Source organism: Arvicola amphibius, chromosome 1 (assembly GCF_903992535.2).
Source record: "Arvicola amphibius chromosome 1, mArvAmp1.2, whole genome shotgun sequence".
NCBI lineage: Eukaryota > Metazoa > Chordata > Mammalia > Rodentia > Cricetidae > Arvicola > Arvicola amphibius.
The window spans coordinates 115,758,841-115,778,118 of record NC_052047.1 but is presented as its reverse complement, the minus strand read 5'-3'; the positions used below and the strand labels follow the sequence as shown (position 1 = coordinate 115,778,118).

Sequence of the window (19,278 nt, the reverse complement as noted above, 5' to 3'; positions counted from 1 at the left end):
TCTTGAATGTTACAGATGGATGATGGGATTGTAGAATTGAAGCACCATGCCCACCTTTATGTGGATTCTGGGGCTCTGAACTCAAGCCCTCACACACAGCTACATGGTAAGAGCTTTACCCATTGAGCCATCACGCAGCCCTATTTGATGTTATTAAAAGTCACATGATTGGGGGAGGCAGTAGAAGCAGATTTAAGCCCAGGCCTGATTTGAACCCAGGTCGCTTCTTTAAACCCCTCTAGCCTATCATTAGGAGGCTCTGGTCCTGGGCAGGGGTGTTGCTCAGTGTCAGCGTGCTTGCCTAGCATGCATAAGACTTGAACATGGTAAAATCACAAGGTTAGTATCCCCTACCCTTTCACCCCGACACTTATCTTCTCCTGGTCTCTTTTGGAGAAGATCCCCTATATTACTCAGATTGCACACAAGTTCTCGGGGGATAATTTTCCCAGAGAGCCACTGTAGGCTTTTTAAAGGCACACAACTGTGCATCCCTTAATTAAGTCCTGTGAATTATTCCAAGGAACCTCTTCAGAATAATCACTGTTTCACAAAAATAAGAAGACAGCACCAATATAAGGTACATTATCTCCTACCCAGGGAATCAAGCTGAGTAATTAGAGCTTAAGGCGGATCCAATTATCCATAGCACACAACCAGATTAAAAATCAGAGCTACGTGAGGAGGCAGAGCCCAGGGGAACTCAGAGAGCTCCGTTGCCTGAATTCCTGCAGCCACGCTCCAACTGAAAGAGCTCTCCCTTCACCGGCCCCTCTCCACCTGCATCCTCTTACCTTGTTCACACAGCTTCTTGGTCAGAGAGCCCTCGTCTTGAAAATAAATAATGCGTTTCTGTACAATGCTGGCCCTGTGGGGGAAGAAGACATCAACACAGTGATGAGAGGGGCAGGTTTGGAGGGACAGTCAACCACAGCAGTCCTTGCTTGGCTGCCCATGGCTTGGTGGCGCTGTGTGTTATCCCCCCTGCTCTCCATGCTTCTGTTTTTTCATTCAACAGGCAAGCAGTACCTGCACCATGGCATCGCCATGAGAATGGTCAGAACATGTATGTCAACAGCCTAGCAGGTGCCTAGAAAACATCAGCGTTAGTTACTGGGCTATTGTTGATGGCACTGCTGTTGAGGTAAGAAACTAAACCAATGGCATTTTCAGCGTCTTTTCTCAATGGCTCATCTTACCTTCCTCTTCCTATTAAATGATCGGGGCCATTTACAGACCCACCATATTCAGAGTTTAGAAGCACATCAAATTCTTTTCCTGAAAGGAAAGGAGGAATTTAAAAATATTTTTTGATTTGTTCTAAAAATGTCATTCTATATCATTCTTGAAAGTCTAGACAAAATCATCTCCTATGCTCTGAACAGAGACAACGTCAGCTGTGGCCTTTCTCTCTCAAACACGTCAAACGTGGGCTCTGAGAATTTAGAACATGTATTTTGAGGTTGCAAATGATTTAGCTTTGGTCAGCACATATTTTCCCTTTCCTCTGGGATAGAGCAGACACGCTGTTTCTCCTTTAACTCACTCTCTTGTTTATTTTCCATTGGCCTGGAAAAGGTTGGATCCTGAAACCCAGTGTTCCAGCAATTTAAGAGTCTACAGTGCTTAGAAATTGAGCCGGTGCCGATAAATCTCAAGCCATTTCTATTGATTTTCTTCAGCAATGCTACTCAATCAAAAGGTAATTTTCACTTCGATTCACCCTATTTAACAGAAAAAGGCATCTCTTGACTCCATTACAGCTGACCACACTGAATAACTGTTTGACTCTCATGAGCCCAGACTTAGGAGTTGGCCCACATTCTCCATGGGGATCTGTACTGGGTAGAAACGATTTCCCCAATGGTCTGGGCAAAGGCCAAGATGACTTTCCAAAGAAACGTCTATGCTACATCCAGTCTTGCACAAAAGAATACAATTCTGACCAGTTTAACAGATGTGTTTTACAGTCTTTCCCCACCCAAGAGAGACAAGATGTTGAAATAAGTAAATGAAATATGCTTCCTGTCTATACAAAACGACTTTGATCATTTGATCCATTCTCTTGACCATTAAGAGGGACCGTTCCCTCAGGCCAAGAGAGTAATAGTCCTCCTTACCTCAAAGCCAAATAATAAAGCCTTTTATTGATCAGAGCTCTCCACCACCTACAGCAGTCCTTTTCAGGGGGTCCTCCTGTGCCTAGAGACCCCTGCAGGAGGGGAAAGAGTAGACCTCCTAGGATGTGCCTAAGAGCCACAGTTCTGGTTGAGTGGAGGGCTCCCTCCTCATGTCAACCGCAGAAACTTCCTCCCTTTTGTCTTCTTGTAGTATTTATGGGCACATTTTCAACAAATTATTGCCCGAGGTCAGGCTTCACGGCTGGCACTGAGGAGGGCACCAGGGTCATTATCATGAACAACAGAGATGGGGCCACCCAGCTCATTCTCGGAGTTCATATCACGGGAGGGGGAAGCATGAAACAACCCAACCCACAGCTAATGATAGAGGCTAACAGTGATTGAGCGCTACCATGGAAACATCTACAGAGTGCAGTAGGGAAGGCTGACCAAACTGGGAAATGCTTCCCTGACAAAGAACAGCTCAGCTGAGACTGGGAGAGGAGGCACCAATCAAGCAATTAGAGTGGAGCAGAAAAGGAGAGGGGGGTACTGTTTATACATCCCTGGGGTAGGGGGCCACGGGCTTTCTGGAAGACAAGTGTAGAAAGTCAAGGAGCTAATGTGAGGTGAGTGGGCCCATCACCACATCAGCCAGGGCCTGCTGGGAGATGGCCTTTTACTCCAAGTCTGATAGATGTCTTTGAGGAACATGCCCTAGGATGGAGGTAACCAGATCTGCTCTTTCAAATGACCAGTTGGGCCAGTGAGTGACAGCAGGCTGTCACATGGGATAGAAGTCCCAGGCAAATCAAGGTTTATTTCAGTCAAGTTCTCTTCCAACGAATGTTTGAAAATGACTGGACAATAGGGATATTTGTTTCTCTGTTGGCTAGTTTTATGTCAACTTGACATAAGTAGAGTGATTTTGGAAGAAGGAGCCTCAACTGAGAAAATGCTTCTACCAGACTAGCCTGTAGGATAAGTTTTGTAGGGTATTTTTTTGATTGATGATTGATGTGGGGGGACCCAGCTCACCCCTGGGCTGATGGTCTTGGGTGTGTAAGAAGAATAGGCTGAGGCAGTCATGAGGAGCTGGCCAGTAAGAAGTCCTCCTCCATGGCCTCCGCATCAGTTCCTGCCTTCAAGTTCCTACACTGACTTTCTCCCATGATTGATTATAATGTAAGATATGATATAAGATGAAATAAATCCTTTCTTCCCCAAGCTGCTTTTAGTCATGATGTTTTACCACAGCAACAGAAACCTAACTGAGACAGTTTCTTTTCTCATTGCTTAGGTAAAATACCTGACAAGGGACAACGCAAAGGAAGAGTGGTCTGTGCATCTCACAGTTGGAGGGAACACAGGTCGTCATGGCAGGGAAGGCCTGGCAATGCAGGGCTCTGTCTAGGCAGAAGTGTGGCACCAACCAATCATGTGCTTGTATCTCAGTGGACTCTTGGCAGAGGTGGATCAGGAAGCAAACCTCAAGGCTGCCCTCCAAAGACCCACAACCTGAAGCAAAGCTCCAGAATGTTCCACAACCTCTTGGAGAAGGGGGGTTCAAACATATCAGCTTGAAGGGGACATTTTCCAAACGACACCAGGGTAATACATTAACATGGCGCTGGAAGTCTTTTTATTAGTCCTCTGAGATAACCTGGGCTTCACTTGTCAACCCTGCATGCCAAGCCCCATGGGGTTCCAGAATTTTGATGTTATTCTGTCTTAGCTAAATACCTCACCCACAGTCAACTCTGCAAGGCCCTGTGAGGAAAGCCCTGAGTGCGGTTCAGTTTCTTGCAAATAAGATAACAATGACAAAGCCTATTATTTTAAAGCTGACCATGAACAGTCTTTACCCCTAACTTCAGATGAATATGACTGTAAGATTTTATAGTGACTCAAGTGAAAGGTATGTACCTCCCTATAAGCTGTCCAGGTCCTCAACCCTTGAGGCTATATAAGAGGTATGGTATCTCACGCCCTTTAAAGAAATAATCTTTATCTTAAAACAAAACAAAACAAAACGTAGGAATGGAGAGTTGTCTTGACAGCTAAGCACACTTCTTGCATTTCCAGAGAATTCAAGTTCAGATCTTAGACCCATGGCAGTAATTCCTGTCCCAGGGAGGCGCGCGCGCGCGCACACACACACACACACACACACACACACACACACACACACGTGTTACCTGGTTTATACCCAACCAAGACATTCCCTGGCTGTCTTTCCTACAAGAGTCAGAGATCTTGGGCTACTTCACACACACACTCACTAACACATGGTGTAACTGCTTGCTCTTTCCCCGATTCCTATGCTGGAATAAACTTCTTGAGAGTTGGGACTAAATATCACTATAGATTTTTGTATTGTTTCAATGTTATGACTCAAGGAGGAGAAACAGAGTTTGTGGAGAAGACGAGAGCTAGAGCATAACAGGCTACAGGGTGTGAGGTGATCCACCTGGCGAGTGTTGGATACAGAGACCTTTAATGTGGCAGGGGTCTGAGGGGATCTGAGGGTGCACAATGGGCACTGGACCTAGAACAGTGTTGTAGTATCTGGGCAGTGGGTGTCACCCTGGAAATTATTCAGAGCAAGAAAAGGTCTCCCCCAAAATAAATAAAAATCCGGGTGGTGGTGGCATACGCCTTTAATCCCAGCACTTGGGTGGCAGAGGCAGGTGGATCTCTGTGAGTTTGAGGCCAGCCTGGTCTACAAGAGCTAGTTCCAGGACAGGCTCCAAAGCTACAGAGAAAAGAAAAGGAAAAAGTCCAAATGAGCCACGATTGCGGAGATAGACAAACACTCACACACAAATGTGTTCCTGGGGACCAAGACTTTGTCCTCTTAGCTGTAGGAATTGCTTCACTCTATCCCTCATTTGGTCAGCTCCTAAGAGAGTTTTATATTCTGAGAAAACGCATTCTTTACTTTGAGACTATTCCCATCAAAAGTATAAAATTCAGTTGAGGCTTATAAATCATATTATGGTTCAGAAAAATAATAGTTTTACAAGATGAGAAAGCTGTTAGTAAGAATTCCCTTAGCATTTCAAAATGACAAATTTTCTCCATTCTGTGTTGCAATTTGGCAGTCATGTTGCGTCCCATTTATATACTGAATGCTCGCTTATCAGGAGAGAGCATGTTAAAGAAATCTAAATTAAATTTCTCGGTATGCTGGCATCTCAGACTTTGGGGTATCGAAGTCTTAAGTAATTCGCCGAACACTTCCAAACTTTTCTTTTAAAACCATATGAACATTTCCAGAAACATCATTCCCAATCCCCTAAGTGTTTGATCATCTTCTGTCTAAAGGGTTTATTTATTTGATATTCTTTTTCCTTGGGGTATTTGCCTGCTGGGGTAAAGTTAGAATTTGCTATGATGTGGGTTTGCTATACAGTGTTAAAAAGAGCCAGCAGAGAAAGATCTCAGAAACTGTTGGACTTAGAAGATAACCGGTTATTGAAATGTCCTTGAGAATATATGCTTGCACCCTCTGTGGCTTGCTCATTGCCATGTTCAGACAATTTCTGGAAGGTCCTATTGTAGTGTGCTGCCCTCAGTAAGTAGTCAGTAATGGTGGCCATTATTACTGCTAGTGATAAAGGTCCTGACTCATGCTTAATAAAGAATTCCTATGATTATGCTCGATGTCAGCTCTGGTTCTGTTGTGGAGGGAGGGGCCCTGAGGGAGCTCCCTCACTGAGCTGCTTCAGACAGAGATAGCAGATGGCCAGATGAAGCTTGGGTTTGTCGTCTCCAGATGGCGTTTGCCAACCTCTTCCCCGATTCCAGTAAATTTTCTTTTACTGGACATTTCTTGGAAGACTTTGTAAAATTTCTCCGTGATCTCAGGGCTGTTTTCCATGGAGGTGGTCCAGTGTAGACTCAGCAAAGTTAATTTCATCTTACCAGTGCCTTGGGAAGATCCAGGAATAAATATGGAGCCATAGTGGAGATAGCGTGATCCATGCTGAGGCTACTGTATTACCTTCATTCACCAAGATGCCAAGGTTAACTTGGTCATGGCCTCACTCCCCAGAGGTGTGAGATGTGCCCATGCCATCGTGGAGACCCTTAGCAACCTTTTATTTGACTTTAAAACTATATCCTGGAGTTAGCAGATATTCTGGTAGCCCATGATAATGTATTCAGGGGAGAAGAAAAGTGGAATATTTTCAAGGCCCTATGCTGCCTAAAAGTAAGATCACAATCTCTTCTCAGAGATTACAAAGACAGATTCTGAGAGTGGTGTAGCATGCTGATTTGGCTTTTGTTCACTTGACTTAAACTAGTATCACTCAGAAAAATGGAACTATAATTGAAGGGGAAAAAACGCTTCAACCAGATTGACCTGCAGGAAAGTGGGATGGTGGTGGTAGTGGTGGCGCTGGCAGCAGTGGCAATGGTGGTGGTAGTATTTTCTTGATTAATGTGGGAAAGCCCAACCCATTCTGGGTAGTGTCATGCCTGGCTGGTGGTCTTGGGTTTTATAAGAGATTTAACTGAGAAAGTCAGAGGGAGCAAGAAATGACATTCCTTCAGGTTTTTACCTTCAGTTCCTACCCTGATCTCATGCCTTACCAGGGTGAATTGTGACCTGGAAGTATTAGATGAATTTAACCCTTTCAGCTCCAAGACGCTCTTAGTCATGGTGTTTTGTCATAGCAATAGAAAAACAAACCAGACTAGAGAATAAGAATTTAAAGGCTATAGTCTATGATGGGTGATGTGGGATTCCCCTCTGTATGCTGTGAATACCATTGGTTACAAAGAAACTGTCTTAAGCCTGTGCAGGGCAGAATATAGGTAGGCGGGCAGGGGGGGGGGAGGGGAAACTAAACTGAATGCTGGGAGAAAGAAGGCGGAGTTTAGAGAAGCCATGTAGCCAGGAGACAGATGCAGGAACTTTACCCAGTAAACCACAGCCTCATGGTGATACACAGATTAATGGAAATGGGTTCAATTAAGATGTAAGAGTTAGTCAATAAAAAGTTAGAGCTAATGGGTCAATCAGTGATTCAATTAATACAGTTTCTGTGTGGTTATTTTGGGAGTCTGGGTGATTGGGAAATGAACAAGCAGCCTTGTACAATGGATGGGGAAGATGTGGGGGCCAGAGTATGCAGTGATTAGTTATATTGTGTCATAGTCAAAGATCAAAGAACAAATAGGGAGTAGTTCCAGGCTACTGGAATGTGAGGTCTCCAGGGATTCACTCCATCTAACAAGGTCCAACACAGTCCAGAACATCTCGGGACCCAGTGTCTAAGAGGCTCTGGGTATTTGTGATAACTTCTAGGAGATAGCTACAGGTTAGTTATCATTCATTCATGAAATGTTTGCAGAGAGAGGGTGCTGGAAACAGAGAATCTGTGGCACTCGCTCATGGAGGATTTCTCACAGAGACTCTGTGGCACTCGCTCATTGAAAATTTCTCAGGACCCAATAACTTAACCCGATAACCCAATAACTTGAACCTGGGACAAAAAGAGAAGATTAAGATATATCTTATTTTTTGACAAGACTTTTCTACGTGCTTTATAAATATTAATATGATGACTATCATTGATTTTTAACTGACTATATTTGGAATTAACTGAAATTCAAGTGAGTAGATATATCTTTTGAGGGACTTTTTTCCTCAATTCAATTATTTGAAATGGGAAGACCCACTTTTAATCCAGATCTATTGAGGCGGAAGATGCACCTTTAATGTGGGCCCCACCTTCTGCTGGTAGTCTATACAAAGGACATGGAAGAAGGGCTTACTCCTGCTTGTCCTCACTCTCACTGGTGAGTCTGTTCCTCCACTGGCATTATAGTCTACTTTATTGGGATTCTCGCCTATATTGAAGACCAGCTGAGACATTCAGCCTCATGGACTTAACAGTTCATGGATTCTTGGACCCTCTGTTGGTAGTCATTATTGTACTAGATGGACCAAAGCCTGTAAGCCATTTTAATAAATCCCCTTTCTCTTTAAAGGGAGAGATTTATTCTATCAATTATGTTCCTCTAGTGAACCAGACTAAGTGGTTCTAGAGCAACAGAAGTATGAAGATGACTTTTTAAAAGTATCTGGAATAGGCTTTCTAATTTGCCAACACCTACACCTACTGAGGCCTCTCTTAGAGGAGAGTACTTGAAAGTCCATGGTGTGAACTATTTTACAGACTTAAGGAGACACATGCATTTGATTATCCTGACTCACCACTTAAGAGAGGCAACAAATCTGGTGACTCTGCATTAAAACTTTGGACAGTTTGTAGAAAAATAAGGAAAATTATGGTGCTGGTTGGTTGCTCCTAGCATCTCTGAATAAATTGACAAAAGAAAAGAATGTGCTCTGTGATAAAATTAACCAAATTCTAAGCATTTGAGAGCACAGTGAAGACCAACAATGAACTTAGTAACAAAATTGACTGGCTCCAGAAGCGTATAAACAATCTAAAGGTTTCCAAGAGAGCCCTGGAAGAGAATCCCTCCCACAGTCACAGAGCACGAACAAACCAAAGCCCTCACTATGAGATTGATTGAGTTACTGAGAAAATTCAAGTTCCAGCCCTGAAGGTTGTGGTGGTTAAAGTAAGGGCATTAATTGGTAAAGAATGGGATCCTGTGACTTGGGATGGGGATGTGTGGGAGGACCGTATTGAAGCTGAGAACTCTGAACCCTCAGATTCCCAAGGGTCTATCTCACAAAAGGCAATAGTCTCTCCACCCTTAGCCAAAGTAGTGCTCCCTCTCCACTCCTAAAATGTCATCATTTCCAGCTTTGACTGAGGAAATTAATTCTTCCTTGTCTGCTAAACATAGTGACTTTCTCTGAAGGAGATGCCAGACAAGACAATATACTGATGTCCTTCAAGGTCCACCAACAGTTGCCCCTAGACCTACTTTAATACTTAAGGCTAAGCAGACTCCTAGAGGGGGGGTAGGAAGTGTAGACCATAAGATGGTGCACTACACTAAAGAGCTTAATGAGTTTGCTAATTCAGGACTATGTGTGGGAATGGGTTTTAAGGGTGTGGGAATGGTAGAAGGAACATAAAACTGGACCAGGCTGAGTTTCTTGATATGGGCCAATTGAGTGAGGATTCTAGGTTTAATATGGATAGAAGCTCACACAGCTAAAAAGTGTCAGGGGGTAGTATCAAAAGTTTAAATAGCTGACTGAAGCATTTGTCAAAAGATGGCTACTGAAAAGGAGCTGGAGATGCCTGATATCCCCTGACTCAGTGTTGATGAAGGGATTTTTAAGTCTCAGGGAAGCTACAGTGCTAGAATGGGGGCTATGTATAAAACCTAATCCTCCGCAATGGGAAGGCCCAGGAGACACACACTTCATTAATCCTGTAAGATGTAAAATGGTGAGCAGGGCACAAGCACATGTGAAGAGCTTTCAGTTGCCCCTTTTCTTTGTGCCAGACCTTAGACTTGGAGACACCGATGCTCAGTTGAATGAATTAAATGCAATGGGTTTCATTGGGCCCCAAAGTAGCAGGGGCCATTGGCAGCACTGAATTACCAAAGGCAAGGTGACTGTAGTTATCTTAATGAGCAGGATAAACAAAGCAATTTCCATAATGGCTTAACCTATAATGGGCGGTACAGGCAAAGCTACTTTTCTGGTAGCATGACTCATAACTCTGCAAGCTGTTAGCTTTGTATGGGGCCTGAAACAGGAGAAGGCTCTTCAATAGGTCCAGGCTGCTGTGTAATATGCTCTCTGCTTGAATCATATGATCTAGCAGATCTGATGGTATTGGAGATGTCAGTGACAGACAGGGATGCTACATGGAGCCTTTGGCAGGCCACCATAGGTGAATGACAGAACAGACCTTTTGAGACTTTGGAGCAAGACTCTACCATCACCTACAGACAACTATTCTCCCTTTAAGAGAGCTGTTGGCCTGTTATTGGGCCTTAGTGGAAACTGAACGTTTGACAATGGGCCAGCAAGTTACCGTGTAACCCCTGAGGTGCCTATCACGAGCTGGGTGCTATTCGACACAGCAAGTCATGAAGTAGGATGTGCACAGCCGCAGTCTGTTATCAGATGGAAGTGGTATATACACTATCCAGCCCAAGAGGTCCTGCAGACACAAGCAGGTTACAGGAAGAAGTTGCCCAAATGCCAGTGGCTTCTACTCCTATTAATAATGCTGTCTGATGCCAAGCACTCACATAGAGCCCCAGGGGGGTGTTCTCTGTGATTGGCTGTCTGAGGAAGAGACGACTAGGGCTGAGTTTACTGATGGCTCTGCACATGATGCAGGCACTACCCAGAAATGGACACCTGCAGCATTACAATCCCTTTCTGGGACAACCCTAATATATACTGCTGAACCTTCAATGTGTACAGAACTTTGGGCAGTAAACATGGCCATACATTTTGTCTGGAAGGAGAAATAGCCAGACATGTAACTGCTCACTGATTCATAGGCCATAGTCAAGGGATTGGCTAGATGGTCAGGAACTTGGGAAGAGCATGATTGGAAAATGGGTGAGAAGGCTATTAGGGTAAGAAGTATGTGGATAGATCTCTCCAAATGGGAAAAGGATGTGAAGATACTCAGGTCCCAGGTAAATGCTCATCAAAAGGTGACGTTAGCTGAGGATGAGGTCAGTAATCAAGTTCACAGGACAGTCAGCCTCTTCCCCAGCCATCCTGCCATTACCCAGTGGAGCATGAACAACATGGCCATGGTTGTAGAGATGGAGGTTCGGCATGAGCTTGACAACACGGACTTCCACTCCCCAAGGCTGACCTGACTACAGTTGCTGCTGAGTGCCTCTACCCATCCAACAGAAAACTAATAAAGAATCGATTGCTACATCTCAAGAGAGGTGTAAAAAGAGAAGAAGAAAACTGGATTGTCTCTTTAAAAATTCATTTAGATGTGAGAGGCATTCAAACTAGACTTTCATTATTCATGAATGTGTTAAAAAGGTAGGAGAATGTGTTGAGACTTAGAGGTGCAATGATGAATAAGATTGTGTGTGTGTGTGTGTGTGTGTGTGTGTCAGCCTGGAGAGGAACTTGTAAATAAAATCCCTCAAGAATCGAGAGTACATAGCAAGCGCCAGATTCTATGGATATCTCTTCCTGTTATCATTCATGGGCAGAGAATTGTCACTTGGGCTGGTACCAGGCAACTCCATCATGATAGTCAATCCCTGCTTTCCCAATCCTCCCTACAGATGGAAGGCAGGGACTTATGACCTATAATTGGCCTCAGTAAAATACTGCCTGAGCCAGGTTTGTTTTCTAGTGAGAAGACACTTGTGGCCAACTTAACCTGCCCCTCTTTGTCTGACCTTGATTCCGAGCAAGCACATCAAGCAAAGAGAACCACTTTGCCACTATGAGGAAAACGTGGAGAGAAATCACACAGACTCTAGTCTTGACATCATGTTGTGACAGGACAAGCCAGTGCAGAGGCCGTTCAATCTGGGATTCCTGCTGGAGCCATTTCTAGGTTTATGAGAATCTGCTCTCTTTAGTGGTGAATCCCATGGAAAATTACCCACCTCTGTTCTAGGAACCAAAGGTCAGCATGTCTGTCCTAGCTCACTTCTTAGCCTCTGTTAACACTGTCTGTGTGGAACCTCCTCCAGCGAGCTCTTTTTCTTATCTTCCTATTTGTGTGGAAGCCCCTCCGCCTGGTTAACTGCCATACTTAGCTTCTGTTAAGGCTGCTTGCTTCAAACTGCTTTCTGGGCGAAGCCCATTTTGCAGTTGCTCAGCGAGATGCCTGAATGAGATCTTTGCCCTTAAAACCCCCTTGTTCCAGACAACTGGGGCCACTCCATGTCCCTAAACACTTGAGTGTGATCACAGCCGGCTGGATTACACTACGTTTGAGTGGTCATCTCTGGTGTGTTCCCTGTCATAATGGAGTATCAGTGTCCACAATATCTGGCTTTCCTCTTATCTGAAGAAAATAAACTCAATTTGTTGAAACCATCATTGGTTAAAATTTTTCACAAATTCTGCTTTGAAAAGCATGCTTAACTGATAGAAAGGGGTATGGGTAAAGCGCTGTAGAAAATCCTACATCCAGTAGCCTTTAAGTTACCCGCCCACTGGGGCATGGCCTCTTATACTATTTATGCCGATGTAAAGCTTGGGTCTGGCCTCTTTTCCGGCTGTGGGATTCGGTTGCTGTTCTCTGGTCCAGCAGAGGATATTGATTTGTGAGTCTATTCCAAATAAATAACCCTCTATTATTCTCAATTCTGAGTTAGTGTGGGATTTAAGTGTCCTTCTTCAGGTAAAGTGATATGAGGGTACAGAAGGTGACAGTTCAAACGCGTAGGAGAATCTGGGAATTGCCACTCTGGAGAGTCAGCTGTGATCGGCTACAGAGAGGAGCATGGGCAGGGATTCAGCTTTGGTTGCCTGTCTCATTGCTGTGATGAGATAATCCAGCAGAAAGCAGTGAAAGGCTTTCTTTTGGCTTACAGTCTGAAATGGCAGCATCCAGTGTGGTGGGGAAAGGCATGGCAGCAGGGGTGTGGCTCTACCTGCACATCTGGGTGTATCTAGCAGCAGAGAGAAATGAAGGGAATCCTGGCCCTCAGTTGGCTTTCTTTCTTGCCCCTCTTTATTCAGTTATGTTGCCATTCTGAAAGGTGGTGTCACCCATGCTTGTTTGAGTCTTCCCTCCTCAGCTAACCCTCTCTGGAGACAGCCTAGGGGGTTCTCAATAAACCCAAGTCGACAGTGCAGACGAACCATCACTGAGGCTTCAATCAGAAGGTTCCAAGAAGAGGGCCTTGTTTCCAGGACCAAACAGGGAGTTCCCTGCCATCTTCTGCTGGGGCTGGCTTTCAGTGTAACTCCAGTCCAAAGAGATGTGCCCAGAAAGAGGGTCCCAGGTACGAGCATGAAGGGGGAATACATGTGTGGGATTTGTTCTCCCCTCCCATAACAGCTCTCTTGTGTATGCAAACAAAGACTAAGGAAATGTAGACATTCTTTGGGATTCCTGCTAGATCAGGGCCTGTAAGCTTGCCAGCGCTAGGAGGGCTCCTAAGGCACATGGATGAAGCAGACTTCAGGTGAAGCCCCAACTGTGCCATAATAACAAACAGGTAGGAGATTCTGGGTAGTAGACAGGTCCAGGCTTCATTTTCAAGAGTTGCCCTAAGCTAAACTATTATAGTTTTAAAATATCATTTGGTCCTTAATGGTTTCTTCTCTGTGGCTGAAATTAGTTACAAGGCCTCTTTGCTTTGCGAAGAGTTCTGGTTAATTTTGAAGTTTGGGGTAGGAGAGACACTATTCAGAGCCACTATCTCACATGCATCATTAGGCCCTAGATGTTTTTCTCTTAAGAAAACATGGACAGTTGGGAGTGGAGAGATGGCTTGGTGGTTTAAAGCACATATTGTTCTTCTATAAGACTACACGTACCTTTAGTTCCAAGGGATCTAATGCCCTCATCTGGCCTCTGCTGGTCCATTCATTAACAAGTTCACACACACAGATATACACACATATGCATCAATAAATAAAATAAAATCTTTTTCAAAAGATAAATGACTTAGAACAACACCTGTACTTGGTAATTGTTTTTCAAAGAATACATAAACAAAGGATTGGTTGGATGTTCTTTTTTAAAAAGGCTCATTTCCCATCAGCTTTACTAAACTGTTCAGTTTTTTGAAACATGATTATTGGTCCCTGGGCATTCTTGACCAAGGGACAACAGACAGGCTTACTGTTTCTTTGATGATGATCAACCCATGGAGTTTAGTGACCCCCACAGTTAACCTGCCTCTTGTGGTCTCTCTGGAACCCCCCTCTACCTCTTCCCAACTATAAACTCTCACTAGGCACTGAGTCCGGGGATATGCTTCATCCAGCTTTGTAACCCTGTAACCTGGCAGAGAATACAGTCAACCCTTATTAAATTCAAGGTTCCTAACCTGGAGTTTGCACACAGATTTTGTGTGTTACAGTTTAGAATTCCTACCTTTCATCTACTTCTCAGAGGGGGTTCCCTAAACCTTGAGAACCTTGAGGGTAGATATAAAAGATGGTGTGACTATCATCATAGTTAATAGTCTCCAACTAGGACATAAACCGTTTTATTTCCCCTAAAGATTAAGGCTAAATTTTTATTCCAAGTACCAAAGGCTTCACCTGGTTTCTCTTCAGACCAAGCTTTGATCTATCTGAGCTGGGAAAAAAGAAAGAGAAATTGAAGCTTCGCTCTTAGGTTTCTCAGGTGTTCTGGGCAGAGTCCTTGCTCCTCCACACAGAGTGTGGGCATGATCACATAATTACCCGTGCCTGGAAGGAAGAGAAAATGTCACTTGTTCCCTCTGGCTGACTTGACTTTACTCATTCCTCTGTAGCTCATGTAGTTTTTTACCAGACTTTGTCTCCATCCTCTTGTGTGGGTTCCTGTAAGTCAGGACTGGTAGCCAGGGCACTGGCCCCTACTGTGTAAAAAGGCAATTCAGGTGGCAGTGCAAGGCTACCTACCATTCCTGCTGTTTCCAGTGGGCCTTCCCATCACCCCTAGCGTCTTACTGTAGAAATGGAAGTGTCCTGTGGGGCAGTAGGACCGAGTGCTTGAAGAGGCTTTCCCGTGTGGGCTGGGCTGGGAGTACGAGGGTATGGCTATTGTTCTTAATTGGGAGCTTGTGGTTCATTCTAGGGGTTCAGAAAGAACACATGGAAACAATGAAAAACTGCAAACACTTGCATTGCATAAGGGAGATATTCTGTAAGAACCAGCGCTCTGTATTAAAAGCCCGCATTTGCCCACCTTAGTACCGCTGAACCCTTTCCAATCATGCCCAAAGGAAGGCTGCACAGATCAGATTAAATGAAAAGATTCCCATGAGACATTTCCAATTCCTTCCTAACTGTCCCCTCTCCATCCCAACACATCCAGTTTCCCTACTTTCTGCCCTGGGGGTCATCTGTCACCTCTAGCTCGTAATCGCTGCCTCACGTAGACAACATAGGGTCTAGCTCAGAGGTGGTTTTTCTCTCACTAGTACATCATAGTCCAGAGGCTTGGGCACACACCCACAGTCCTGAACCTTGAGGCACAACCCGCCTGTGAGAGCTGACACTCTCGCACTGTGGTTTGGGACTGGCTTGTCTCCAAGGGCTGGTGTGTTAGATTGGTCCCCAGTGGGGTAGCCTTAAGAAGTGGTGGAATCATTAAGAAGCAGTGCCTCATGGGAGATGGCTGGGAGTAATGTCCTTCAAAGGAATTAGGGGTGTTCTTGTGGCTCCCAGTATCTTCCTGACTTCTTGATTTGCGATCTGCTCTTCTGCCATGATGTCATCACTATTCAATATACCTGAGGGGGCTTCCACCAGTGCTATGCCCTTGAGCCTCCAAAGCCATGAGCAAAAGAAATCTCATTTACGAAGTTTCGGAATACCGTACTCCCTTCCCATACACTCAGTTCCACCCCTTCCTGTGTGTACAGTATGGGCCATGTGGCCCCTCCACTCTAGTTTGCCCTTTTATTACTGTGATCAAATACTTATCAAAAGCAACTGGGTCTGGGGAAGGTTTATCTCCTCTTACAGGTTACAGTCCATCATTAATGGAAGTCAGGCTATATCCTCTTCTATGGGATATACCAGGCAGGAACCTACAAGTAAGAACTGAAGCAGAAGCCATGAACGAATACTGCCTACTGGTTTACTCTCTGTGGCTTGCCCGACCTGATTTCTTGTACCACCAGGACCATCTGTCTAGGGTAGCACTGCCTAGAGGGGCATGGACCCTCCGTACTCAGTCATCAATCAGGGAAAATGCCCAGACTTGTCTACAGTCTAGCTGGATGACTAGCCTAGATGATGAAGACTAGAGGACTTAACTTCTCAATTAAGGTTACCGTCTCACACACGACTCTAGATTATATAAATGGACAAAACCAACAACCTAAGCAGCACACCTTCCTAGTCTTGTGACACCCAAAATCCAAGACTTCACACCTTCCTGTCCCATCCTACACATCTCCCTCCTACCTCCTCATCACTGACCTGGACCATCAGGCCTGGTCTCCTAGAACAGCTTCAACCTTTAGTATTCAGCTAGCATTTGTTACTTTGGTGTTTGTTTTAAAACTTTGTTTCCTAAGTCACAGTACTCTTTGCCTTCCTGTGTGTTTACATTTCATACTTCTGAGTGACATCTGCAGTTTTCGAGGGTGGGTGTTTGGCACCTTTACAGCACCTGGCACCACGCCTACCCAGGAGGCTCTGGGGATGTACCCACCTGATGCATTTTCAACACTGTACCTTAACTACCATTCAGAGTTTGTAACCACTGCACAGTTCTGAGTGTCTGACATTCATGGTCGGGGAAGAAGTATAAGGAACTTAGCAATCCTCAGGGCCTCACCCAGGGTGCTAGAATATCAGCACAGTGACTGGTCTGACTGAGAAACATTTCCCACTGTGGAAAGGGCACTCACATCTACTTTGCTTTGTGTAAGCCACCCAGCTGGACTGATGCAAGCATTGTTCCCCAAAGGCATCCTTTGGATTGAATTCAAAAGTCGTTCACCATGTTGGCAAGCAGTAGGGTGGTGGCCTGTCCACCGGCAGGAGGATATGCCAAGGACAGAGCTTTCTTTATGGGAAAGACACTTGCTGATTGCCCAGGGTATTTTACTTTCTTCAGTCTTGACTTGTCCCATGTCTCTCTTCTCAGGGTCTGCATCCTGACTCCATCCTTACGTCCCATGAGCTCATCAGAGATGAGCTACCATCAGTTGGGACCTCACAGGAATCTGGATCAATGACATGAGATTTCAAGAAAGCCTTACGATATGGCTATGGCTGGTCCTTTCTTGTTCTAGTCCTTGTAGAAAATGCTTTCAGAGACAAGAAAGGCAGGGGGAGAGAGAGGGAGGGAGTAAGAGGTGAGGAGAATGAGGGAGGAAGAGAGGAAGGAAGACAGAGAAGATGCCCAGAGCTCTAGTTTTCTTAATGGAAAATGTGAAGAAATTAATGAGAATTTATTTTAATACATAGTAGAATGCAAGAGACCAGAATTTTTTTTTTTTTAAAAAAAGGTAAATCACTAATGCTTGTGATGGGGGTTTGGGAAGGCTGCCAAAACATCCTAGCCTGTTAAACAAGCTGCAGTACTGCAAATCCTTTCGAGGGCTAAGAACTAAATTAAAACCCAACAGATCCTAAAATTATCTTTCATCATGTTGCAAAGTCATGGGGCCTACATTCACCTGCTGCATACCTCCGAGCAAGGTGGCAGAGAGAGCTTCAGCGCTTTTGTTCCTGGGGAACAGTGTAAGATTTCCATGAAGAAGGGATCTGAGAAATTTCAGTAGAAGACAGAGTAGAAAGAGAGAAATGGGGGAGGCCTCAGTTTACCCATTTCTGTGAGGGAACAAGAACACCACCAGAAACAGTCAGCACCTCCATGGGGGCAACACAATGGACTTCCTGGACAGATCTTCACAGGGTAGATCCAAAGGTCAGATTGTGTCCTGGTCAGTGTTTTTTTTGTGTTTGCAAAAAAAAAAAAAATGCTTTTTTTGCCATCAGATTGAGACATGCATTTCTAGAGGATTCTGTGTCAATGTTTCTGTTACAAGGTATCATATACTGCAAGAAAATGAGCTGGCGGGATTGTTATCTTAGGAGGCTGTTTAGTAATGAATTTGTTCTGATGGGACTGCACAGACTTAATATACCTCCATCCAAAAGCATCAGTATGCACCATGCTTCCTTGGGCTGATGGAGCTACTTTTCAAAATGTGTAATTCAAGTTTCAGTTAAGTTGGATTCTTTTCTGTTCATGCTGAGCTGGAGAAGCCCAGGAGACCCTTGTGGCCAGAGGTCTAATGTCACCATCTGGCCCAGTTTGCAATGCGATAGTGTTGGACAGTCAGCCAAAAAAGTTAATAAATCTGTAGGGGGTGTAGGCTAGTTTGCAGAGGGGTAAATTGTTCTGACTTGCAACATGGTTTGGTGAAACCAATTAGTGGCAGCTGGTTAAGATAACTGGCCAATATCTGAGTTAAAGACATCAATGGGCTGGATGTGAGGGATGTTTGCCATGTCTGCAGTATGATGACTGTGCCCCAGAGAGACAGTACATATTGAATAGTGCAAACTGGCCAACTTGAATTCTTTGATTTGAAAATGTTGCGGAATATTGGTTTACACCATGTAAAGATGTGTCATTGTGATTGGTTAACAAAAATCTGAACAACCAATAGCTATGCAGGAGAGGTTAGGCAGGACTTCTGGGCAGAGAGAGGAACTCAGGGGATGAAGCTAAGCGTATGAGTTTCACCAGCAAGACAGGGAGCAAGTCAGACCGAGAAGTAAAGAGCCATGTGGCAAAATGGATTAAAAGTATAATTTAGGTTATGGTGGGACAAACCTAAGCCAAGGTCCAGCCTTCGGAATTACTAAGAAGCCCCCATGTCATTACTCGGGGGCTGGTGGACCAAAAGAAAGTTTGGCTACAAGAAAATTAAGAGATGTGGGCCCGGCCTAGGTACAGTGTAAGGGACAACTGTCTAGAATATTCTTCTCCTGGAGCCTTCTGCATATCCCACTGTGGCCCACTACCACAATGGCTGCCTGGCATGATCTCACTTGAGCAATAGGTCAGCTGGGCACGAGAAACTCCACATGGAAGCCCACAGTGAGCTACGTTTCCACTTGGATCCATTTGGGCTCTTGTTGTTGTTGTTGTTGCTGCTGCTGCTGCTAGGCCTCATCAGCATGAAAATGAACTTGTTTTGATTTGCTACTGTCTGTCTTCTATTAGGAAACTATTATTAGGAAAATCACATTAATTAGCTGCAGCTGAGGAGAGACTTGGCTATTTTGGGGCCGCAGCTGCAAAGTCTCTTTGCAGTCTGAGTGCTGACTAAATTTTAACAACCAACAGAATAAATAGTCCCAGGGTACATTTAATCACATTAATTTTGTTTTCCTCTATCCGTATTGCTGTTTAGGATTGTTGGTTCATCTACATTAAATAATCTGATGCTATTAGCATACTTTCAAGCAATCCCATTTCTCTTGGTTTTTGTGATATATTATAAAGCTTAATACTAATTTTATTAACTTTATTCATGAAAACAGAACATTAATATTTACCCCAAAAGCTGA

The 19,278-nt window shown here is 44.4% G+C and overlaps 1 protein-coding gene across 1 annotated transcript in view; it reads right to left on the bottom strand.

Moving 5' to 3' along the window:
• Spon1 (spondin 1) overlaps nucleotides 1-19,278 on the bottom strand; it is a 289,221-nt gene that overhangs the window by 167,825 nt on the left and 102,118 nt on the right. Inside the window, exon 4 of the mRNA XM_038335002.2 lies at nucleotides 795-868. Coding sequence (XP_038190930.1) covers nucleotides 795-868 — 74 coding nt within the window. The remainder of the gene's footprint in view (nucleotides 1-794; nucleotides 869-19,278) is intronic.